This window comes from Eumetopias jubatus, unplaced genomic scaffold, assembly GCF_037043125.1.
Source record: "Eumetopias jubatus isolate StellerSeaLion01/CBP00866 unplaced genomic scaffold, mEumJub1_p1.0 scaffold_12, whole genome shotgun sequence".
Classification (NCBI taxonomy): domain Eukaryota; kingdom Metazoa; phylum Chordata; class Mammalia; order Carnivora; family Otariidae; genus Eumetopias; species Eumetopias jubatus.
The window spans coordinates 58,526,350-58,552,032 of NW_028274818.1; the positions used below are offsets into that span (position 1 = coordinate 58,526,350).

The window sequence follows — 25,683 nt, forward strand, 5'->3', positions numbered from 1 at the left end:
CTAACACATGAGGATTTGAAGGCACAGAATGGTAAAGTGATTTGCCCAAAGTCACATAGCTAGTAGCTCCCTTTGCTATTTTCCCAGACTCAATATTTTCATAATTCTTTATACAGTTCCCTATTTCACGAGAGGTTTCCAAGATGACCACCTTAAAAAAGCAAAAGCAGTTGGAAGCATTGTTTATGAAGATCTTGGAGCAAGTAAGAGCATCTGTGGGTCTAAAGTAATGGGGGAGGGAAAAGGCAAGTAGCCCGAGGGCTTCAGACGCCACTGGCAAGAAGCTTTGAAGTGTGTGAAAGCTTTATCCTAACACCTCTTGCATCTCCTTCCTCCTTCCTTCCAAACCTCAACTCAAGAGTCTTTTCAGAATTTAGCTGTGCTTGAAAGGAGTCCCTTTAACATTACTCCTGGGGGTTTGGCCTCTCCTTAAAACCAGCCCTCCCTCCTACTCCCTCTGCCTGAGAGGCAGTATATCCAAATGGTTATGGATGTAGGCTCCGTAGTCAGACTACCAACATCTGAACCCTTAGGCCTATCACTTGCTACCTGGGTTACTTTGAGCAAGTGACTTAACTTGTCTATGCTTTTGTTTTGTCATCCATAAAACAGGGAAATAGTAGTACCTGGCTCCCAGGGTTGTGTAAAACACACTTAGAACAGTGCCTCTTTATCAGAAACACTCCCCCTATCTTACTTCCCTCTCTGAGTAATCTCATGACAATCCACTATATGTTGACAATTGCCATATTTATATTCCAGTCCTCACCTCTCTCATAAGCACCAGAACCATATTTCCAAGAACCTTCCATATATAACACGTGGATGTAGTAACTCACATTCAGGTCAGTGTCTAATACTAAATTTTCTTTTTCCTACTGCAATGGCCCCTTCTTCCTCATTCTGGTCCTTGATTTAGTTAATGGCAGATTCATTCAAGCTTCATTTAAAGTTGTCTTTGTTCCCCATCCTCATCGGTTGCCACTTGTACCGCGTCTACTTAGTTGTCAAGTCCTACCATTTCTCCCGTGGGTGGCCTCTGCCGTGTCTCCGGCCTCTGTTCCTTGCTGTACTTCTCTCTCTCCTGGACTATTTCCATGGCTTCCCGGTGAATCTCTGTGCCTCATACCTCTCCACTCCAGCTCATCCTCCATATAATTGCCAGAACACAGGCAGATTGCACCAACCCATGCTTTCTACTATCCAAATAATTCCCAGGGCTAATGACATAAAAACCAAAAGCTTTTGTTGTTGTTGTTGTTATTGTTGTTGTTGTTGTTAACCTGGAGAAATGCTATTCATCCTTCAGTGTCACTTTGGTTCAGTCGGTTAAGCGTCTGCCTTCAGCTCAGGTCATGATCCCAGGGTCCTGGGATCGAGTCCCGCATCGGGCTCCTTGCTTGGCAGGGAGCCTGCTTCTCCCCCTGCCTCTGCCTCTCTCTCTCTCTGTCTCTCATGAATAAATGGATAAAATCTTTAAAAAAAAAAAAAAAAACTCCCCAAAGCACTAGGTATGACTAGTTCTTCTTCCAATCTGTTTCTGTAGCACTTTGAACACCTTTCTTATGATATTTACCACACCCTATGACAGTTTGTTCCTTATATGTGTGTCTCTCCCCCTTAGGAGATGGTGAGTTTCTTAAGGGCAGGGAGCCTGATTCATTTTTATATTACCATTGAGCAGCTCAGCATCTGGTACATTTATAAATGATCAATTCAAGTTTGTGGCATTGTCTTAAGTTTATGATATGACTTTCCCCTTCTCCACTTGGCAAGGCAATATGATTAATTTCAAAATGTCAGACTTTGAACTGTTTGTGTTACAAGTGTCCAGAAAGCTTCTTAAAAAAACATGGATTTACAAACAGAAAAGCAGACTCTTAAATACGGAGAACAAAATGATGGTTGGCAGAGGGCAGGTGGATGGGGGCTGGGAGAAATAGATAAGGGGATTAAGAGTACACTTATCTTGATGAAGACTAAGAAATGTATGGAATTGCTGGATCCTTAGATTGTATACCTGAAACTAATATAACACTGTATGTTAATTATACTTGGATTAAAAAAAAAACAAACCTCTGTAGAAAATGAAAAAAACAAAAAACCATCGGGGCACCTGGGTGGCTCAGTGGTTAAGCGTCTGCCTTTGGTTCAAGTCATGGTCCCAGGGTCCTGGGATCAAGCCCCACATCGGGCTCCCTGCTCCACGGGAAGCATGCTTCTCCCTCTCCCACTCCCCCTGCTTGTGTTCCCTCTCTCGCTGTGTTTCTCTCTGTCAAATAAATAAGTAAAATCTTAAAAAAAAAAAGGACAAAAAACCATGAATTTATGAATTCTACCCACCTAAAGATTCAAAGAGGCTTAGGTTGGGCTTAGGAATTTGTTTAGTTGTTAGTCTTTGTTTTAAATTCTTTAGTTGGTTCTGATGCACAGTCTAGTTTGGAAATCACCACTAAAGCTACGCTTTAAGTAAATGCCATGACAGTAATCTTCAGAACGTTTACTATCTGTGTGACCTTGGCAAGTTACTTAACTGAAATTTTCTCAGTAAATAGATTCAATAGGACCACTTCCTGTGAATGTTATGAGGAGTAAATGAGTTAATTTATGTAAAGAGCATCACACAGTGCTTGGAACATTGTAAGTGCAATGTAGATGTTGGCTTTTAGTCACATTAGGGAGGATCCAAATCAGTCTTCTCATTTTATTTGTTTATTTATTAATTTATTTATTTATTGAAGATTTTATTTATTTATTTAAAGATTTTATTTATGTATTTGACAGAGAGAGACAGCGAGAGAGGGAACACAAGCAGGGGGAGTGGGAGAGGGAGAAGCAGGCTTCCCGCGGAGCAGGGACCCCAATGCTTCCCACGGAGCAGGGACCCCAATGCGGGGCTTGATCCCAGGACCCCTGGGATTATGACCTGAGCCGAAGGCAGACGCTTAAGGATGGAGCCACCCAGGTGCCCCCAGTCTTCTCATTTTAAATATGAAGAAACCAAGGACTATGATGTATTATAGAATTCATGCTTTTTTTTAAATTTTTTATTGTTATGTTAATCACCATACATTACATCATTAGTTTTTAATAAAGTGTTCCATGGTTCATTGTTTGTGCATAATACCCAGTGCTCCACGCAGAACGTGCCCTCTTTAATACCCATCACCAGGCTAACCCATCCCCCCACCCAGAATTCATGCTTTTTTTGTTTCCTGCTTGACTCTCCTCAGTTTACAAAGATTCACTGACAAGGCCATCATATAGCAAAAACTCACGTTTATATCTGCCCCATATTTTTAAAGGTATCAGCCAAAAACAAAACAAATGTAACGCTAACCTCCCCATTAATCAAAACGTCCTCAAGAAGAGTTAAATAGCTAGTAACAGAATGGGGCTGCAGGGGTAGACTTATTATGTATACATAATCAAACAGGTTATAATACTTTATAATAATTGTCTTATGAAAGCTGAAATTTTAAAGTAGCCTTTGCTGCTTTAGATGGTAAAAACATGGAGGGGAAGAATGGGTTAACTGAGCGTCTTCCCGGAAGGAGCCAAAAGAAGCCAAGAGCAATGTGGAGCCGTGAGAGGGGGGAAGGTCTTCTCCATTTAGACACTTCACACAGTGTAATGCAGGGCCCACTCTGCAAGGGGCTGACTCTACCATGTAAGCTCTTATTTTGTTCAGTACTGTATCCCTAGCACCTAGAACAATATCTGACCCTGATGGGTGCACAGTAAATGCTTAATGAGTGAATAAATAATTCAGACTAGGGAGGGCAAAGGTAGCCTACACCTGGAAAGGGACCCATGATCTGTTTTCAAGTGTAACATATACCACAGTTCGGGCTAAATAGCATCAACTAGCTTAGCTTCTTTCAGCACTGGGTATGTAGCACCTAGCCCAGTAGGTGCTCAGTTAGTGTGTGTTGAATACATACATGTTGGTTGAACAAATGTCAATTAGATAAACCCAGGAGATCTTCATGTGTCAGTAGATTAAAATGACGTGTGGTGAAGCTATCAGTTCTTTTTATGTAGCAGGTGCTTTTACTGGGCTACAACCCCATTTACCCTACAAATCTGCATTATATTTACACAAGGATTTGACGAAGTAAGAATCCATTCCAGCCAGCTCTGTCTAAATTGCCACACATTCCAAGTTAGTGGAATCTAAATTAATACAAATTTATTGGAAAGAAGATTTCCGTTTAGCACCACAACATCAATGCATTCACATGCATACCCATACACGTGAAAAAAAATCCAAAGTCCTCCAGCATTTTTCTGTTTCTCTACTTTGTCCAGACAGTGAAAGAGGAAAGGATTATTTTCATCATCGATGAAGGCCAGTTTATTGACTCAGCCTCCTGGGCCTTTATGGAGAAGCTGATCCGGACAGTTCCTATCTTCATCATCATGTCCCTGTCGCCCTTCGTTGACATACCCTGTACGGCAGCCAGCACCATAATGAAGAACAGGAACACCACCTACATCACCCTCGGAGCCGTGCAGCCTAAGGACATCCGCAACAAGGTCTGCCTAGACCTCAGCGTCAGGGGCATCCCCAAAGAACTGGACACGTGGGTATCCTGTTTCTCTCCTGCGGTCTTCACATCTGTGTCCATTCCCCAGATCCAGACTTCATCAGATTTCTTAAGATACATCTGAAAGCGCCCATTTCGGTATTTTCACTGGTCCTATCTTTCAAAAGCGCCATTTATCATGGTTGGTATGATGGACCCTGATCATCTTTTCCTTGTTATTGCTCCTGTTACACCTCCTTAAACTTGGCTCAGTGACATCAGTTTGGCTTCCCTTTCATCGTGCTAGGTGTAGACATGCTCGGTTTAATCAACAGTGACAGAGGGTGTCATCATGGGCAAGTGTCACAAAAGGCAAACTGGTAAGCTTTAAAGACACAACCTGCAAATAAGCAAGGTCTCACTCGACTGTCGGTAATGTAGGCTGGACTTGCTGTTCCGTCTGTGGCAGGTGTTGAAGGCAGGCTCTTTAGTCACTGCTCTCTGAGCCTCTCAGTGACTCCCCCACTGGGGTCCAGACAGTGGTCACCTTAACAACGTGGACAGTGCCCCTTTAGCTGGCTGCTTACAACCCACCTTGGTATCTGCATCCATTCTTTCTAATGAGTTTGCTTTGCTTCTGGGAGAAAGATGTCTGGAACAAAGTCCCATTTAAAAGAACTCCAGGCACAAATTTGGCACGCTCTTTCCCTTTGTCTCTCACTCTGTCTCTTTCTGTGTATGTGTGTATTTCGTGTGTATGTGTATCTATACATGGGCATTTACCTTTTGATCTAGCAACCCCAATTCTAGGAATCTATCTCAAAGATTTATTAACAAAGCTATAAAGAGACCTACGGACAAAGTTTTATCGAAGCATTATTTGTATTAGCAAAAGACTGAAAACAATCCAGATGTCCATCTCTGAGAGGATAAGTGGAATCAAATAGGATGCATGCACACTGTGGAGCACTACGTGGCATTAAAAAGAATGAGAAAGATCTACTGATATGGAGAGATGGGCAGGATATATTCTTGAGTGAAAAAACAAGGTGTAGCCAAGTATGCAGTTAGGGGTGTAACATGCTGTCTTTTTAGGTAAAAAAAAAAGGGGGGGGATGAAATACGTCTGTGTGCTTTTTTTATATGTTTAAAAACAAACATTGAGAAGATAAGCCAGAAACTAACTGACATGGTTATTTAGAAGGTGAGCAAGGGAGGCAACACCGAGGATGTACCTGATTATATAGTTTGGGCTTTGAAAAAATGTAAATGTTTTATGTAATTTTAAAAAATGAAAGAAAAAGAAAAAAAGCAACCCTAAAAAAGGAAAACAAGTGGAAACAAATAGAGAATATTGTTATTTTCAAATAATGAGTTATTTTCAAATAATTAGATGCGTCAAATATTTTTCCTTCCTAAAAGATGGTTGTTCGGTGTAAACAGGTCGCCTTGTTTCTACTGCAGGTACCTGGTGGAGGGAAGCTGTGGGATTCCGTTTTACTGTGAAGAATTGCTAAAAAACCTTGACCATCACAGGGTACTTGTTTTCCAACCGATGGAGTCTGAGGAAAAGACCAATATGACCTGGAATAACCTGTTCAGTAAGTACCCTATTAAGACTCTTTCTCTTGCTCCTTCTGCAGCGAGAGGGCGGGAATGGGCTTTTCCACTGACTGCATCCTATAGTGTCAGGGGGTTTGGGGAGGCAAGGAGTGGTGGACCCAATATCCGAGATTGCGAGAGAAGTTAACATTTCCTGTGGGGACTCACTGAACTGGGAGGGAGAATGTGTGCCTTAGAAAGAACACGGAAGAACACTGGGGAATCTTAAAGCCCAGAACCAACACTGAAGGGGGAGTTAGATGTTAAGTAAGGGGAGAAAATTCCTTGATTTTCTTTAGCAGGCAGCGATTATAAAATGGGGGTAAAGGAACTCAAATCCTTTTTTTTTTTTAATATTTAATTTATTTATTTGACAGAGAGACACAGCGAGAGAGGGAACACAAGCAGGGGGAGTGGGAGAGGGAGAAGCAGGCTTCCCACTGAGCAGGGAGCCCGATGCGGGGCTCGATCCCAGGATCCTGGGATCACGACCCAAGCCGAAGGCAGATGCCTAACGACTGAGCCACCCAGGCGCCCTTTATTTTATATTTTTTAAGATTTTATTTATTTGAGAGAGGGAGAGAGAGAGCGCGCACAAGCAAGGGGAGCGGCAGAGGGAGAGGGAGAAGCAGGCTCCCCGCTGAGCAGGGAGCGCAATGCGGGGCTAGAGCCTAGGACCCTGAGATCATGACCTGAGCAGCAGTCAGATGCTTAACTGACTGAGCCACCCAGATGCCCCTAAACTGCCAAACTATTTTCAAAGTGGCTGTATCATTTTACATTCCCATTAACAGTGTATGGAGGGAGATGGAATTTTCTGCCATCCTTGCCAACAATTGATGTCACTATGTTTTTTATTTTAGACATTCTGATAGGTGTTTGGTGATATCTAACTGTGGTTTTAATTTGCATCCCCCCAATTGCTAATGATGTTGAATATATTTTCATGTGCTTTTTTTTTTTTTTTTTTTTGCCATCTCTACATCTTCTTTGGTAACTATCTCTTCATGTCTTTTGCCCATTTTCTAATTGGATCGCTTGGGGTTTTTTTTTTAATGTTGAGTTTTGAGAGTTTCTTTTTTTTTTTAAGATTTTATTTATTTATTTTTTTGACAGAGAGAGACACAGCAAGAGAGGGAACACAAGCAGGGGGAGTGGGAGAGGGAGAAGCAGGCCTCCCGCTGAACAGGGAGCCCGATGCGGGGCTCGAGCCCAGGCCCCTGGGATCATGACATGAGCCGAAGGCAGACTCTTAACGACTGAGCCACCCAGGTGCCCGGAGTTTTGAGAGTTCTAATCTATTCTAGATATAGGTCTTTTGTCAGATGTAGGTTTGCAAATATTTTCTCTCTGTAGCTTGTCTTCATTTTCTGCAAAGGCTCTCTCAAAGTGTTTTAATTTTGACAAAATTCAATTATCAATTTTTCCTTTTATGAGTCATGTTAAATCCAAGAACTCTTTTTTTTTTAAGATTGTATGTATTTATTTATTTCAGAGAGGGAAAGAGTGCACAAGTGGTGGGGGGAGAGGCAGAGGGAGAAGCAGACTCCTCACTGAGCAAGGAGCCCGATGCGGGGGCTCAATACCAAGACCCTGGGATCATGACCTGAGCCGAAGGCAGATGCTTAACTGACAGAGCCACCCACCCGGGTGCTCCAAATCCAAGAATTCTTTGCTTATCCCTAAATGTCAAAGGTTTTTCCCTATGTGTTTTCCTTTTTTTTTCTCAAAGTTTTACATCTTACATTTAAGTTTGTGATCCATTTTGAGTTAATTTTCTTTTTTTAAAAAAAATATTTTATGTATTTATTTATTTGACAGAAAGAGAGAGAGGGAGGGAGAGCAGGAACACAAGCAGGGGGAGTGGGAGAGCAAGAAGTGCCCAATGTGGGGCTTGATCCCAGGACCCTGGGATCATGACCTGAGCCGAAGGCAGACGCTTAATGACTGAGCCGCCCAGGTGCCTCTGAGTTAATTTTCATTTAAAGTGTGAGACTTAGGTTGAGGACTTTCTTTTCCCCTTCCTTACCCCCCAAGCATGTCCTCTTGCCCCAGCACCATTTATTAAAAGGCTGTATTTTCTTCCTTGAATTGCTTTGGCACCTTTGTCAAAAATCAGTTGGACGTTTTTGTGTGGGTATATTTTTCGTTTCCTATTCTGTTCCATTGATCTATGTGTCTATCCCTTTGCCAATATCATTCAGTTTTTATTACTATAGCTACCTAGTCTTGAAACCATGTAAAACTGATTCCTTCCACTTTCTTCTTCTTTTTTCATAATTGTGTTAGCTATTCTGGTTCCTTTGCCTTTCCATATGAGTTTTAGAATAATCTTGTCTGGGGGTGCCTGGGTGGCTCAGTTGGTTGAGTGTCCGACTTTTGGTTTCAGTTCAGGTCATGATCTTGGGGTCATGAGATAGAGCCCCAAGTCGTCTCTGCACTCAACAGGGAATCTGCTTGAGATTATGTCCCTCTTCCCCACTCCCTCAAATAAATAAATAAATCTTTAGAATAATCTTGTGTATATCTACAAAAATCTTTGAGTTTTTTTTTTTTTTTTTAAGATTTGTTTAGAGAGAGAGAGAGAAAGAGAATGAACAGGGGAAGGGGCAGAAGGAGAGAGAGAATCCTGAAGCAAACTCCTCGCTGAGTGTGGAGCGTGGAGCCAGACATGGGGTTCAATCCTAGGACTCTGAGATCATGACCTGAGCCGAAACCAAGAGTCGGCTGCTTAACTGACTGAGCCACCCAGGCTCCCCCTTGGAGAGATTTTGATAGGAATTTCAATATATATGCCTTGCACTGTATATCAATTTGGGGCAAACTGACATCTTTTCTATCTTGTCTTCCAGTCCATGAACACAGTACATCTCTTCCATTTATTTTTTCTTTGATTTCTTTCATGAGTCTTTTGTAGTTTTCAAGCATACAGATCCTGTGCATGTTGTGTTAGGTTGACACTTAAATATTTCTTTTTTAAAAAATATTGTAGGGTTGCCTGGGTAGCTCAGTCGGTTGAGCGTTGGACTCTTTGGTTTCAGCTCAGGTTGTGATTTTGGGGTCATGGGATTGAGCCCTAAGTCAGGCTCCATGCACAGTGCAAAGTCTGCTTGGGATTCTCTCTCCCTCTCCTTCTGCCCCTCCCACTGTGCATGTGTGCTCTCTCTCCCTCTCTCTTAAATAAATAAATCTTTAAAAATATATATATATTGTAGGGCACCTGATTGGCTCAGTCGGTTGAGCTGCTGCCTTCGGCTCGGGTCATAATACTGGGGTGCTGGGATTGAGCCCTGCCTTGGGCTCCCTGCTCAGTGGGAGCCTGCTTCTCCCTCTCCCTCTTCCACTCCCCTCTGCTTGTGATCTCTCTCTTTCTTTGTCAAATGGATAAAATCGTAAAAAATAATAAAATAAAAATAAAAAATATATTGTAAATGTTATATGTTTTTAATTTTGGTGTTCACATGTTCATTGCTAGTATGTAGAAATGCAACTGAATTTTGTGTATTTATCTTGTTCCTGTGTCCTTGATGAACTCATTTATTAATTCTAGGAGATTTTTATTTTGTAGAGTCTTTGAGATTTTCTATGTACAAAATCATGTCGTCTGCAAATAGGAACAATTTTATTATTTCCCTTCCAATCTGTATACTTTTTATTTCCTTTTCTGGCCTTTTCAACTGGCTAGAACTTCCAGGGCTATGTTGAATAAGAGTGCTATGAGTAGCCATCTTTGCCTTATTCCTGATCTTAGGGGAAAGCATTCAGTCTTTAAGCATTAAGTATGCTGTTAGCTGTAGGGTTTTTATAGATGCTCTTTTTCAAGTTGAGAAAGTTCCCCCTTATTCCTATTTTTCTGAGAGTTTTTATCATAAATGAGCTTTGAACCTCATCAAATTATTTTCTGCATTAATTGCTATGATTATGTTAATTTTGTTTTCTGTTAATATGATGGATTACATTGATTGACCTTCAAATATTGAACCAGCCTTGCATCCCTGGAATGAACTCCATTTAGGCATGTTCTATTATTATTTTTGCATATTGCTGAATTCTATTTCCTTAATCTGGTGTTAAGGATTGTTGCATCTATATTCATGTGGGATATTGTTCTGTAGTTTTCGCTCCCTCTTTCTCTTCGTTGTTTTGTCTGGTTTCGGCTTCGTGGTAATACTAGCTTTGTAAAGTGAAATGGGAACTGTTCCCTCCTATTTCCTAGAAGAAATTGTGTAGGATTGGAGATAATTCTTCCCTAAATATTTGGTAGAATTCTCCATTGAAACTATCCCATCCTGGAGATTTCTTTTTGGGGAGTTTTTGTTTATTTATTTGGTGGTTGAAAATGTATTTATTTTTCTTCAAATGATCTTTTCAAGCAATAAATAAAAACAGGCATGTTGACTTTTCTAAAAAATAAAACCAAACAAAAAAAAATCTCCTAAACTATATACATCCTACATAAATACAAGCATATCAATTGTAAAAATGACATCATTTTGAAAGATGGGGCTATTAACAAAAGTTACAAGTATTGCATTGCTCTGTCTTGAAGAATCCTCTTCCCCATATGACTCATAACCTCTAAGGATAGGTAGGGTGCTCCTGGGGAACAGGGGTATCTTCAAGAGGTGAAACTCCTCCATCTTGCTTGCTAGACAAGGAAAATTTAAGGGAAAACCTCAACATCTTTTTGGGGAGTTTTTAAATTAAAATTTCAGTTTCCTTAATAGGTGGCTATTCAAATGATCTATTTTATATTGTATTAATTGTGGTAGGTTTTCTTTTGAGAAACTGGTCCATTTCATCTAAGTTCTCAGATTTATGTGTCTGGAGTTGTTCAGAGTATTCATTTAATATCTTTTTGATGTCTGGAGGGTCTGTAGTGATATCCCCTGTTTCATTCCTGATATTGGTCATTTGTATTTTCTTTCTTTCTTGTTAGTCTTAACTATAGATTTGTCAATTTTCTTGATCTTTCAAAAGACTCAGGTCTTTGTTTTGTTGATTTCTGCTCTTCTTATTTCTTTCCTCCTGCTTGCTTTGAGTTTAATTTGCTCCTCTTCATTGTTGGAAATTTCTTCTTTCTTATGTATGCATTTTTAGTGCTATAAATTTTCCTCACGGTAGTGTGTTAGCTATGTCTCACAAATTTTAATATATTGTATTTTCATTTTTATTTGATTCAATATCTTTTTAAATTTACCTTGAGTTTTCCTCTTTAGTCATGGATTATTGAAAAGAATGCTGTTTCCAAATGTTTGGAGACCTTCTTGTTATCATTTTGTTATTGGTTTCTGGTTTCATTCCATTATATTTAGAGAACATGCTCTGTACAATTTCAATTTATTTTAAATTTGTTGAAGTTTGGGGGTGCCTGGGTGGCTCAGTTGGTTAAGCGACTGCCTTCGGCTCAGGTCATGATCCTGGAGTCCCGGGATTGAGTCCCGCATCCGGCTCCTTGCTCAGCAGGGAGTCTGCTTCTCCCTCTGACCCTCTTCCCTCTTGTGCTCTCTCTATCTCATTCTCTCTCTCAAATAAAATAAATAAAATCTTTAAAAAAAAATTTGTTGAAGTTTGTTCACAAGATATGGTCTATTTTGGTCAGTGTTCCGTAGGCACTTGAAAAAAATGTATATTCTTGCTTTTGTTGGTAGAATGCTGTATAAATGTTAGTTAGACCCTGATGATTAATGGTTGTCAAATTCATCTATATCCTGGCCTGATTTTCTGTCTAATTGTTCTACGAATTGCTGAGGGAAGAGTGTTGAAGTCTCCAACTGTAATTGTGGATTTGTCTATTTCTCTTTTCAATTCTATCAGTTTTTGCTTCACATATTTTGCAGCTTTTTTGTTTGGTGTATAAACATTTAGGATTGCTATTTGTCTTGGTGGATTGACCCTTTTGTCATATGATATCCCTCTCTGTCTCTGGGAACTTTTTTTTCCAAATGTTTATTTAAATTCTAGTTAACATACAGTACAATATTGGTTTCAGGAGTAGAATTCAGTCATTCATCACTTACATACAACACCCAGTGCTCATCATAACAAATGCTTTCCTTAATACCCACCACTCATCTAGCCCAACCCCCACCCTCTGGTAACTTTCTTTGCTCCAAAGTCTGCTTTGCCTGATATTAATATAACTATTCTTGTTTTCTTTTGCTTAACATTTGCATGTTATTTATGCTATTCTTTTACTTTCAGCCTGTGTATATCATATCATATTATATTTGAAGTGAATTCTGTGTAGAGAGCATGTAGTTATGTTTTAAATATACTCAGGTAATTTATCTTTCAGTTGTTATATTTAGACCATTTACATTTAATGCAATAATTATTATGTCAGAGCTTAAGTCTGCCATTTTATCTTTTGTTTCCCTTTCTTCTCCCCATGTCACTGTTTTCATTTTCCTGTCTCCCTTGGAGACATGTTTGGGCATTCTTTAGAATTCTGTCTTCATTTATCTACAGTATTTGTGAGGCTATCTCTTTGTATAGCTTTTTAATGATTGCTCTAGCTATTGCATAATATATGCATATGTTATGTAACAGTCCACTGGTGTCACTGTTTTAACAGTTTGAGTAAAGATTAGGAACCTTACCCCTTTTTACATTCCATTACCATCTACTATTTGTAATTATTTTAAATATTTTCTCTGGGGTGCCTGGGTGGCTCAGTTGTTAAGCATCTGCCTTGGGCTCAGGTCATGATCCCAGGGTCCTGGGATCAAGCCCTGCATCGGGCTCCCTGCTCAGCGGGAAGCCTGCTTCTCCCTCTCCCACTCGCCTTGCTTGTGTTCCTGCTCTCACTATCTCTCTTTCTCTGTCAAATAAATAAATAAAATCTTTAAAAAAAAAAAGAATTCTATCTTCATTTATCTACCGTATTTGTGAGGCTATCTCTCTGTATAGCTTTTTTAGTGATTGCTCTAGCTATTACATAATATATGCATATGTTATCACAGTCCACTGGTGTCACGGTTTTAACAGTCTGAGTAAAGATTAGAAACCTTACCCCTTTTTACATTCCTTTACCACCTACTATTTATAATTATTTTAAATATTTTTTCTGGGGTGCCTGGGTGGCTCAGTCATTCAGTGTCTGCCTTCAGCTCAGGTCATGATCCCGGGGTCCTGGGATCGAGCCCCGCATCTGGCTCCCTGCTCAGGAGGGAGCCTGCTTCTCCTTCTCCCATTCCCCCTGCTAGTGTTCCTTCTCTTGCTTTTTCTCTCTCTGTCAAATAAGTAAATAAAATCCTTAAAATAAATAAATAAGTAGATAAATAGATAGATAGATAGATAGATAGATAGATAGATAGATAGATATTTTCTCTGCAGGACACCTGGCTGGCTCAGTCGGTTAAGTGGCTGCCTTCGGTTCATGTCATGGTCCGAATCCCTCATCCAGCTCCTTGCCCAGCCGGAACCCTGCTTCTCCCTCTGCCTGCTCTGCCTGCCACTCCCCCTGCTGGTGCTCTCTCTCTCTCTGACAAATAAATTAATAAAATCCTTTATTTTTTTTAAGATTTATTTATTTATTTTGAGAGAGTGAGAATGAGAGAGAGAGAGTACATGAGAGGGGGGAGGGTTAGAGGGAAAAGCAGGCTCCTCGCCGAGCAGGGAGCCCAATGCAGGACTTGATCCCGGGACTCCAGGATCATGACCTGAGCCGAAGGCAGTTGCTTAACCAACTGAGCCACCCAAGCGCCCCTAAAATCCTTTAAAAAGTAATAATAAGGGGCACCTGGGTGGCTCAATTGTTGAGTGTCTGCCTTCCGCTCGGGTCATGATCCCAGAGTCCTGGGATCAAGCCCCGCATCAGGCTTCCTGCTTGGTGGAAAGCCTGCTTCTCCCTCCCCCACTCCCCCTGCTTGTGTTCCCTCTCTCGCTGTGTCTCTCTCTGTCAAATAAGTAAATAAAATCTTTAAAAAAATAATAATTAAAAAAATAAGTAAACATTTTATCTGCATACATTTAGAACCACATAAGGTAATTGTTATAATTTTTGCTTGAACTGCAAATATAATTTAGAAAACTTAAGAGGAGAAGGGAAATCTATTATATTTATCCATATTTTTACTTATCCTGTTCTTTATTCTTTTTTGATGTTCTGTTTCTTCTTTTATTATTTCTTTTCTATTTAGAGAATGTCTTTTAGTCATTCTTTCAGGGTAGGTCTGCTGGCTACCAATTGTCTTAGTTTCCCATTATCTGAGACTACCTTGATTTCTCCTTCATTCCTGAAGGATATTTTTGTTGGATATAGGATTCTGGGTTGACAGTTGTTTTCTCTCAGCTTTTGGGATGGAAGCCAAGACTCCTCCCTCAGCCTTTGCTGGTGGGAGCAGGTGTGGGCTACAGTTATTTGTTTTTGTTTTTTGTTTGTTTGTTTAGCTGGAGTAAAGTGGTTTTTGTCTAAAAATTTTCTGTCTCACTAGCTGCCCCTTTGCTGGTCCTTTGGCAGAAAGTGCAGGCTATTGTTTGCAACCCTTGCTGTTTCTAGGTTAAGATTCTTCCCTCCACGTCTGGGATATAAGGCAAAAAGAAAATTCAGGAAAATCACTGCTATGTTGTTCCTTGGGTCCCAATGTCCCTAGCCAGTCTGACTTCTCTCCACCTTCAGTGTCTTCTTAGATTTGCTTTATATATGACACGGTTTTTAGTTGTAGTTAACAGGAGGAATAGACAAAAACATGTCTACTCCAGCTTTCTAAGAAATGGAAGTTCTCAAATAAGTGATGGGGTTTTACAGGTATAAGCACTGTGCACATTAATATTGCTAAGCTTGCAGAATAACAACTCCTTCCTCTGAGACAAATTTAAGGGTGAGCTTGTAGACGTAAATCAGTGCCATGCCTAGATGAATATTTGTAATAAAGGAGCTTTTGGTGCTGGTTTTCTACATATAGCAGGATAAGAAATTATCACCTAAAAGTGATAATAAGGGAAACTTCACAAAAAAATTCCTCTTGCTTCCTGAAACTCCCCGTGTCTCCTGCATGATTGAATGAAGCGCGGAGGCCCCATTTCCCTCCATGAACTGTGTTTCGGTCTGTGGCTTCATCTGCTGCCTTTCATTCTGTGTATAATGACTGGCCCACAGGACCACATGGCCAGAGTAGCCACATCTAGAGGAGAAATGAGACAGACATAAGTTTGCTTTTTAAAAGAAAGCTATTATTTTTTCTGGGTAATCATGATTAAAAAACAGTCAGATAAGGCTTTTCTTGGCTAAATTCGTTTTAAGGAGGGTAATGGATCATCAGATGGACAATGCGTGCTAAGATCATTATTTTGAGATAAGTCCCTTACAATAATATATTCGCCAATGAATTAGCAAAAGGCAATTTGTAAACATAAATACTACTGAGCAATACTGTTCCTACATGTTACATGTTTATTTGTTCCACAAACATTTATTCAGTGTCTATTAAGAGCTCTTTTCAAAACAGGTGACTCCTTTAAAACTGTTCAGTATCTTCTGGGGTGATTGAAAAATTTTGAAACTTGGGGCACCTGGGTGGCTCAGATGGTTAAGCGTCTGCCTTTGGCTCAGGTTGTGATCTCCAGGTCCTGGGATTGAGCCCCACGTCGGGCTCCTGGCTCAGCCAGGAGTCGGCTTCTCCCTCTGCCTCTCCCCACTGCTCATGCTCTTTCTCTCTCCCTCTGTCTCTCTCTCTCCCTAATGAATAAATAAAATCTTTAAAAAAAATAAAGAAAAAAATTTAAAAATTAAAAAAAGGAAAAATTTTGAAATTAAAGAGGTTTTGGTTGCAAACAATGTGAATGCACCAAATGCCACTGAATTGTAAACATTAAAGTGGTTAATTGTACATGACTTTCGCCTAAATAAAAAAAAACAACAACAACTATATACAATACATGATCCTAGACTGGATCCTATATTGGAAGAAAAAAATGCTAAAGGACATTATTGAGTCAGTTGACAAAACTGGAATATGGACGGTAAATTCCTACTTCAATGTGAAATATTCTGAAGCTGAAAAGTGCACTCTAGTTATGTAAGAGAATCTCATTCTTAGGAAATACAGAGTAAAGTATTTGGGGTAAAGGGGCATGAATTGTGCAACTTGCATTCAAATGCTTCAGAAGAAATATGTACATATAGAGAAAACAAAGGTTATGGCAAATGAGGCAAAATGTTAACAGGTGAACTCAAATAAAGAGTACACAGTTTTATTCTTACAACTTTTGGTAAGTTTGAAACTTTTCAAATAAAAAGATTTTTTAAAAAACACACAACATTTACTAACATAACATAATAAAATTAAATTAAAATTTTAAAAACCCCAAACATAACAACATTCAGTGGTTTCCCACTGAGCTTACGACGAAATCCAGCCTCCCACCCGGGAATGGAAACCCCTTAGGGCCTGACTTCCACACCTGTGTGGTCTCATCGGTGTTCTGAAATGTGCTTCAGCCACACCAGCTGCATTTCTGGCATTTCCACTACTGGGACACATGCCGCGCTCCTTTCTGCTTCAGACCACTGTCCTCTCTCCTCAGGCGCCTCACACACACTGTTGGCTCCTCTCTCCTTCAGCTCAGGTGTTGCCTGCTCAGGGTGACTTTCTCTACCTCAGTCTAGCTGAAGAAAGCCTCCCTGGGCCTGCACCTTCTTGTGAGTCTCTGTTACCGGGTTTATTTCCTTCATACAACTAAGTCACATTATGATATTATCCTATGAATTTATCTATCTGTTGTTCCTTGTCTCTCTGCCACTGTTGGAATTTAAACTTTGTGAGGCAGGAAATCTTGTACACTTTGGAATCTTCCCCAGAACAACACCCAGTACCTAGGGGCGCTCAGCTGACACTGGTTGAGTGATTGAAAGAAGGGTCATCCCGGTTGCTAGGTCCTAGAAAGGGAAATGAAAAAGCATAAAAGAACATGGACCAAGTCGTGCCCTTGAACCTCACTCTCCTACCCCTAACGCACTCATACACACTCACACCGGGCCCCTTTTTGGGTATTCCACCCTGCCTTGGCCTCCCTCATTCTGAACTCTTCCTGTCCCCGCACCTGACCTCCTTGACCCGTCAGCCCTCAGCTTGGGTCCCCGGGTCTACTCCTCCAATGACAGCTTTCCTCAAGTTCCATCCTTAGGCCCCTTCTTTGCTAGCTTGGTTCTCTCTCCCCAGGCGTTATTCATCTGTTCTCCAGCCTGTGTGTGTGTGTGTGTGTGTGTGTGTGTTTATGCATGTGTGTAATCTTTAACCATAACCTCATTCTTAATTCTAGATGGTATATTCCCAAATGCCCATTGGATGGTCTTCTAGACCCCCTCAAACTCAACCTCCTTAAACCTTAATGCATCACTCTCCCTCCCATACTGTAGCTCCTCCTCTATCTCCCAGCTTGATTCTTGGCAACACTCATGTCTCAGCTCCACCACCAGCTTGCTCAGACACATTTCCTCAGTAGGCCACGCAGTAGCACTACCTAGTCCTACCCACCATCACTTCTTCATATTCCGTTGTTACTGTTTGTTACACTCTGGCATGATGACTAATTACTTCAGTAGCTGTCTCTAAGATTTTAAGCTCCTTGGGGTTGGAAGCATGCACTGTTCACATTTATAGCCTTCACAGGCTATGGTGAAAAAAACGTCTGTACTGTATCGACATCGAACTCTCTGACACTGTGCCACTCACGTGGCGCGTGTTTACTGCCTGGAAGTGTAGCCCTTTGTGTACATATCTTATCTCTCCAGGAGATTAGAAACTTAGCTATGTTCACCTTCATATTTCCACATCACATATCATGGTGTTACATGAATGACTGGAGGAATAAGGAAGTAATGCAGTTTGGAGTACCAGGAGACAGTTACCAGGCAAGTGTACTATCCAATCTCACCATTTTATTTTTTTATTTTTTTTAAGATTTTTTTTTTTCTGTTATTTATTTGATAGAGAGAGACACAGCGAGATAGGGAACACAAGCCGGGAGTGGGAGAGGGAGAAGCAGGCTTCCTACTGAGCAGGGAGCCTGATGCAAGACTCGATCCCAGGACTCTGGGATCATGACCTGAGCCGAAGGCAGACGCTTAACGACTGAGCCACCCAGGTGCCCCATCAACCTCACCATTTTAAATATCTCTTTCTGATAACCATGTTGTAAGTCGAGTACAGTCTCCCACAGAACGTGTTTGCATCTGAGTGTGGATATTTGAATGTGCATACAAATATATGTTACTACATACTATAAGATACACACTGATAATCTTTGAATCAAATTTCTGTAAAACTGCATATACTCCGGAAGACTTCCAATAGTTATTCCCAATACTTTTGGGGGTGGCAGAACATTTTTTAGTACATTTAGGTTTTCATATATTAGTTTACTTAAAATGCTATTCCAAAATACTCGGTGAGCCAACACACATCTCTACCTGCTCTTTCTCTTGCAAGATCCATCTTGAAGTTTATTGGAAAATCAAGATAATGATAGCACAATGACGCTCAAATGTTCTTCCTTTTCATCTCCCTACAGAGAATTTTAGTAGGCCAACCGAGGAATTAAAAATATTTACTCCTAATAATGAGGAGGGAATTGAAGAAGTCTGTAACCTCGCCAGTGGTGTCAGATTGAAAAACTTGTCACCGCCAGCATCATTAAAAGGTAAGGAAGATTTGACCCCGTGTTCCAGGACCTAGATTCCCCTTTTCTTTTCTCTAGGATGATTGTTGAAAAGGGAGAGAGGAAGATAGTAGCAGACTGTGGTGGTTGTCTGTGTTGTGTTACCCGAGGCAGTCGAAGTCTCCATGGAAGGCTTAGCTTTTCTGCTTCTGACTTGGAACCACCTGCTCCTCTGGGCATACTCTGGAGTCTGATTTGAACCAAGTTCAGTTCAACTGCATAAATGAATGAGGTGTAGTACATTTTTCATTAAATCAAAGCCAAATAATGAGAGAGAAAATTGAATACTGACACTTTTTCTGTCATTTATTTTTATAAGAAATGACAAGCGGGAATTTATATCCAAGCTGTATTCTTATTCCTTTAGAGAAAAATGACTTGCAAGCAATGTTCTAGTATGAATTCAGCTCCAAGCCATGCCATCTAGAAATAACTGAACATGTTTGAAGGATGACCTAGGGACACCTCGAGGTTCTCAGACTTCAAAAAAGCATCATTTGTTTCATTCACTCTGTCTACGAAAGTAGGAAGGTGGGCTAGCTCGGCTTCTGCAGTGTTCTGCGGGCAAGCGGAGAAATTTGGATTTTGTCCTGACACAGGTGATGTCACGGAAGGACATCCTGGTCCAGGTGTCCAGGGAGCCACGTGACTATGACAGCCACACGTAGGGGAGAAGTTGGAATTGGAGCTTGAAGCTCTCTGGCACTTTGTCATGAGCACAGAGATGGTAGTAGACTGTCACAACGAGTGAGTCTCAGGCGAGGTCGAGAGGAGGCTTGTTGCTAGGAGGAGGCAGTCAGTGAGGGGGGCAGACAAGGGCCAGCTGGTGAAGCCAACATAGCAGGTGGATGGCAGCCACTCTCCTCCGACTACCATGGCCCTCCATGACCTCCCCTCTCCTCACAAACCCTGTCACACTCTAGCACAAAACCCAAACACCTTGCAGTCAGTCTTGTTCTGGGCTGGCCATTATGCCATGTGTGTCCCAGATAGCAGCACCATGCACTCTCTGTGAAGTAGGTCCTAAGCAAATAATCTCTTTTGGTTTAGCGTGGCCGGGTTCCTGTGAAACAAGCAGTGTAGAGCAGGACAGTTGTCTGTCTCTAGAATGTATTTGCTACAGACAGGTGACCAGTTTCCTATTGTGTGGCTTTTCACCTGCAGAAATCTCTCTGGTTCAGCTGGATAGCATGAGCCTTTCCCACCAGATGTTGGTGAGATGTGCTGCCATTATTGGCCTGACCTTCACCACGGAGTTGTTGTTTGAGGTTCTGCCTTGTTGGAACATGAAGATGATGATCAAGGCCCTGGCGACTCTAGTGGAATCCAACGTCTTTGATTGTTTCCGGAATGGCAAGGAACTCCGAACAGCCCTAAAACAGCATGCGGCCTCGTTTGAGGTGAATTATCGCTCGCTGTCTCTGAAGCCTAGTGAGGGAATGGGTGAGTAGAACCTGGAAGAGACTCACATTTCCTCTTAGTTAAAGGCGTACCTGGTCAAGGAACTGATGTGCGTGGGGCAGCAGGGGCTGACCCAGTCATTGCCTTTCTGTTCTCCCTAGCTCATGGTGAGGAGGAAGAGCTCCACGAGCTGGAAAGCGAGGTCATCGAGTGCCACATCATTCGATTTTGCAGGCCTATGATGCAGAAGACAGCCTATGAACTGTGGCTGAAGGACCAGAAGAAAGCCATGCACTTGAAATGTGCCCGCTTTTTAGAGGAAAATGCACACAGATGTGACCATTGCCAAAGTGGGGACTTCATCCCCTACCACCACTTCACAGTGAACATTCGCCTCAACAGTTTGGACATGGATACCATTAAGAAGATGGCTAAGTCCCACGGATTTAAAAGTAAACACACCTCATTCCTCGTTAGTCCTAACTATTTCTGGGGAATGGAGTAGATTTGGACCTTGAGGGCTTCAAGTCCCTTGAGGCGTGGGTTCCACAAATGGCTGGAGACTTGAGTAGCGTAGGTCACTGGAGTGGGAAAGGGGGACATGTGAGCAGCTGAGTCTGGCAGAAACAGCCTTGCTGTGAGACTCAGAGAGGGTTTGAAGATCAGGACTCTGGCAAAATGGGGTGCAACCAGAGCTCAAAGGAAAATATCCAGAGGGATAAAACAGACCCAGCTTAATTCACACCAAGGGATGGAATCCAAGGGGGGCGGGGTGGCAGGGGTCTCACATGTTGAAGCAGAAACAAGAGCAAGAGGGAGTACTGTTTCTTGGCAGGTAAGAGTGTTGTTGCCCTGGCAGTCAGGTTTGAAACAAGGTTCCATCAGAGAAAGAATGTGAGAAGGGGAGAATTATGCAGGGCTAAGCAGGTCAAGGCCCCAGAAGAGGGGGCTCAGGCTCAGGGCCGGGGTTCCAGACATCTGTGAAGCAAAAGCGAGAAAGTTACAGTCTGATAGCACAAATCAGCTACACAATCTGGGAAAACACAGGAGAGGTTTCAAGCCATATCAGGGACCAGGGACTCCGTTACCATAGGCATGATGGATGTGAGGCTAGGGGCAGTAACCCCAACTTCAGCCCTCCCTCGTGGGTGGCCAGGGAGCACCAGGGAGCACGCCCTAGCCTAAGGCCTTGGTGGTTATGGCTAAATCTGGTTGGGAAAGCAGAGGCTTGTAAGGACAGGATTCCTACATTATATGGATATTAAAAATTGGGAAGAAATGTATGAAAGTGCCTAGCATATAGTAGGTAGAAAAACAATTTTTTAAAGATTTTAATTATTTATTTGAGAGAGTGTGAGAGCTGGAGAATGCCAGCAGGGAGAGAAGCAGAGGAAGAGGGAGAAGCAGGCTCCCCGCGGAGCAGGGAGCCTGATGTGGGGCTTGATCCCGGGACCCTGGGATCATGACCTGTGCCGAAGGCAGATGCTTCACTGACTGAGCCACCCAGGTGCCCCCCAAAATAAATATTTATTCTCATTCACTCTTTATTTCACATGCATTCTCATTTGATCTTCATGTTAACCTTTAAAGGTGGAGGGCTATTTTCATTTTATACATGAGAAAACTGAGGTTCTGGAAGATTCAATAACTTGTCCAGTGCCACAGAATGAGTGATAGACTGTTCAATCGCAGGTCAGTCTCATTCCCGAACTCACGCTGTGCCCAGTACACCTGAGCTTCCCAAAGTACAGGGTGGGACCTTTGGGCAAGACTGGCAGGGGAGATTAGAAGAGGTTCCTGGAAGCAACAGTCGATGGAGTCAGAGAGTGAGGAAGGCGATGCCCTCTCAGTCCTCGATCAGGAAGAAAGCAGCTTTGCACTGTGGCACAAGTCTGTTGTTGACCCGGTACTAACACTTGCCCATCTCCCTTTTCAAAAAAGAGAAGTCAGGCTTTAGGTTCAGAGCCTTAGAGTCTGGATTCTCATGGATCGGATGGGAGAAAAAGCCAGCCTGGAGCCATTTTAAGTACTTTCCGAGTACTTTTGGGAGTATGAGAAGAGCCCTAGATGCTGGAATGGAAGCCACAAGAAAATAACTTTTAAGAAGGACTTGAGGACCAAGAGAGGGCACACCCCTCCAACAAACAAAACAAGTGCCGAGAAGGCAGAAAATGAGGGCTGACAAGGATGCATGTGCAAATCCAAGAAGCTTCAGGGATGATCCCAACATAGGGCCATGTTCAAGGAACCAATGAAAATACCAGTAAGAGAGAGTTGACTGAGGCCGATAAGAGAAAGCAGAAGCGAGGGGCAGCCTGGTGACTCAGTCATCTAAGCATCTGACTCTTGATCTCATGTTGGGCTCCATGCTGGGTGTGGAGCCTACTTTAAAAATAAATAAATAAATATAAATGAATGAATGAATAAATAAATAAAAGAGAAAGGAGAAGGAAAATTCCAGACTATGTGGAACCAGTGAATCTCTCTATGTATGTAATTTTATATATATATTTGGTGGCAGTGGGGGGTAAAATCACAGTTGATTTTTTTTTTTAAGATTTGTTTATTTATTTTAGAGAAGGGGGAGGGACAGAGGGAGAGAATCCCAAACAGACTCCCCGCTGACCACAGACATGGGGCTCGGTCACACAACATTGAGATCATGACCTGAGTCAAAATCAAGAGTCAGACGCCCAACTGACTGAGCCACCCAGGCTCCCCCCCTCCCCCCAAATGGTTTTAAGCAGGCTGGCTAGGGCTGTCAAAGAAAGCAACTTCAGTTATTTTTGGATTCTCCAATATACCTTAGCAGTTTCACTCAGGTGCTTCTGTGCCCTCCTGTGTCTCTGAGTAATGTCTGCACTTCTGTCAGCCCCTCCACCTGCCTGAGGCCAAAGCTCTACTATTTCTCCTATCAGAACTTTTCACCTGTTTAAAAGCCTATCAACTAGACATCTTTATTTTTTTTAAAGATTTTATTTATTTATTTATTTGAGAGAGAGAATGAGAGAGAGAGAGAGAGCATGAGGGGGGGAGGGTCAGAGGGAGAAGCAGACTCCCCGCCGAGCAGGGAGCCCGACGTGGGACTCGATCCCGGGACTCCAGGATCATGACCCGAGCTGAAGGCAGTCACTTAACCAACTGAGCCACCCAGGCGCCCAACTAGACATCTTTAAATAAGGACTTTAAAATTTTTACAGTTTTACAGTAGAAACTGTAGAGTTTTACAGTTTCTACTGTAAAAAGTTTTACAGTAAAAGTTTTACAGTAGAAACAATAATCTCAAACCCTAGTGCCCCAGACACTTTCAGTGCATCTCAGGGGCAAACATCTTAACTGTTCTTTCTGGTCATTGCCCCCATAACAAAATGATGTGTTCATACAGTTTTCTTTTTTAAAAAAACAAATTGACATTATCTGTTTTCTTCTTACTTTGGTGAACAGATACAGCATGCCAGGATGAGGACTTACCCCTGTCACACTACTTCTCAGGACCTCTCCCCCAGTATTGTTAATGACCGTCATTAGATAAATCGTTACAAAGACCATGTAAATGCTATGCATTACAGAACCAAGGTAATATACTGTGAAAAGAGTTCTTTTTTTAAAGACTTTATTTATTTATTTGTCAGAGAGAGAGAAAGAGGACTCATAAGCAGGGGGAGCAGCAGAGGGAGAGGGAGAAGCAGGCTCCTCGCTGAGCAGGAAGCCCAGTGTGGGGCCTGATCCCAGGACCCTGGGATCATGATCTGAGCCAAAGGCAGACGTTTAACTGACTGAGCCACTCAGGTGTCCCTAGAGTTCTTACAAAAGTTTATTTTTCCTCGAGTTTCTAGGATAATTTTCTTTTTTGCAATGTGTTTTTTATAATATCCTGTCTTGGTTGGAGACTCTGTCCATTATCCCTGAACCTTGTGCCTGTAGGTAATACTGGTGAAGGACATACAGTTGACCCTTGAATAACATGGGTCTGAACTGTGCCGATTCACTTATATGCACATTTTTTCAATAAATACAGTATAATACTATGAACGTATTTTCTCTTATGATTTTCTTAATAACATTTTCTTTTCTCTAGCTTCCTTTATTGTGAAGATAGAGTATATAATACATAAAACATAGAAAATATGGGTTGGGGCACTTGGGTGGCTCAGTCGTTAAGCGTCTGCCTTCGGCTCAGGTCATGATCCCAGGGTCCTGGGATCAAGGCTCACATCGGGCTCCCTGCTCCACGGGAAGCCTGCTTCTTCTCCCTCTCCCACTTCCCCTGCTTGTGTTCCCTCTTTCGCTGTGTCTCTCTCTGTCAAATAAATGAATAAAATCTTAAAAAAAAAAAAGAAAATATGGGTTAATTAACTTTATGTTACCAGTAAAGCTTCTGGTCAACCGTAGGCTGTTAAGTAGTTAAGTTTTTAGGGAGTCAAAAGTTATATGTGAATTTTCAACTGCTGCGGAGGTGAAGGGGTTGGTGTCCCTAAACCCCTGTGTTGTTCAAGAGTCAGCTGGAATTGGAAGAGGTTCAAAGACATTAGGTGTAAATTAGATAGTGAGGAAGTTGATTCTCTTTTCAATTCTTTCTCAATCCTCAAGTCCTTCTTAAGTTATTTTCTTAAGTCTTGATCCCCAAAGATCTGCAGTCCATGGGCTTCCTCCTGGGCTCTGTCCTTCAACTCGCTCTACCTACTTCATCAGAGACAATACCTCTCACTCCTTTGCCTTCTGAACATGTATTGAAACCCCACCTGACATTTCATTTACTCATTCAACAAATACTGAGTTCCTACTATGTGCGAGACCCTGCTGCAGGTATGTGGGATACATCAGTGAACAAAAGAGCATTCATTCTATTGTGGAGAAGCAATGGAGGAAAAAATATAATGAAGGAGTAAAAAATCTACAGTATGTAATGGGGGGTAAATCCCACCTCAAGGAAGGAAACTGAAAGGCTTGTTTGCTAGGGCAGGTGGGATTAGGAATGCAGAGCCATTAGGGGGGCCCTCACTGAGAGGTGAGATTCATAGAAAGACAAAGGAAGTCAGGGATTTTGTCTTACTGACAGCTGGGGAGGAGCATATCCAGAGAGGATAGCCAGCACAATGGCCCTAGACGGGAACTGATCCCTTCCATTCTATACACTGTGGGTTTATGCTTTTTAAGATTATTTTATTCTCATTTTAATAAGGTGAAATGTCCTGGACCTGGAGATACTGGAGATAAACAAAAGAATTCAATCTGTCACCTTGAACCTGAAGTCTTATTTTTAGGTCTTTGAAACCAAGAGATGAGCAAGTGGTATCTTTGCTTTTCTCCTTTCTTCTGAGAGCCTACAAGCATTTTGTATATATTTTTTCCTCTTGAATTTTACAGATCCCCTCTGAAGTAGGGAACTTTTAAGAAAATATGTCCTTCATAAGTGAAGAGAATTGAGAACTAAAAATAATATGATTCACCTAAGGGGTAAATGATAGAATGACAAAAAGCATATCTT

General features: G+C 41.7%; 1 protein-coding gene across 2 annotated transcripts in view; it reads left to right on the top strand.

Moving 5' to 3' along the window:
- Positions 1 to 25,683, top strand: part of ADCY10 (adenylate cyclase 10) — an 82,274-nt gene that overhangs the window by 26,422 nt on the left and 30,169 nt on the right. For both annotated transcript variants that reach the window (XM_028111677.2, XM_028111678.2), the window contains exons 15-20: positions 117 to 203; positions 4,312 to 4,586; positions 5,994 to 6,130; positions 18,648 to 18,776; positions 19,959 to 20,237; positions 20,357 to 20,647. In XM_028111677.2, the coding sequence (XP_027967478.1) occupies positions 117 to 203; positions 4,312 to 4,586; positions 5,994 to 6,130; positions 18,648 to 18,776; positions 19,959 to 20,237; positions 20,357 to 20,647 (1,198 nt within the window). The remainder of the gene's footprint in view (positions 1 to 116; positions 204 to 4,311; positions 4,587 to 5,993; positions 6,131 to 18,647; positions 18,777 to 19,958; positions 20,238 to 20,356; positions 20,648 to 25,683) is intronic.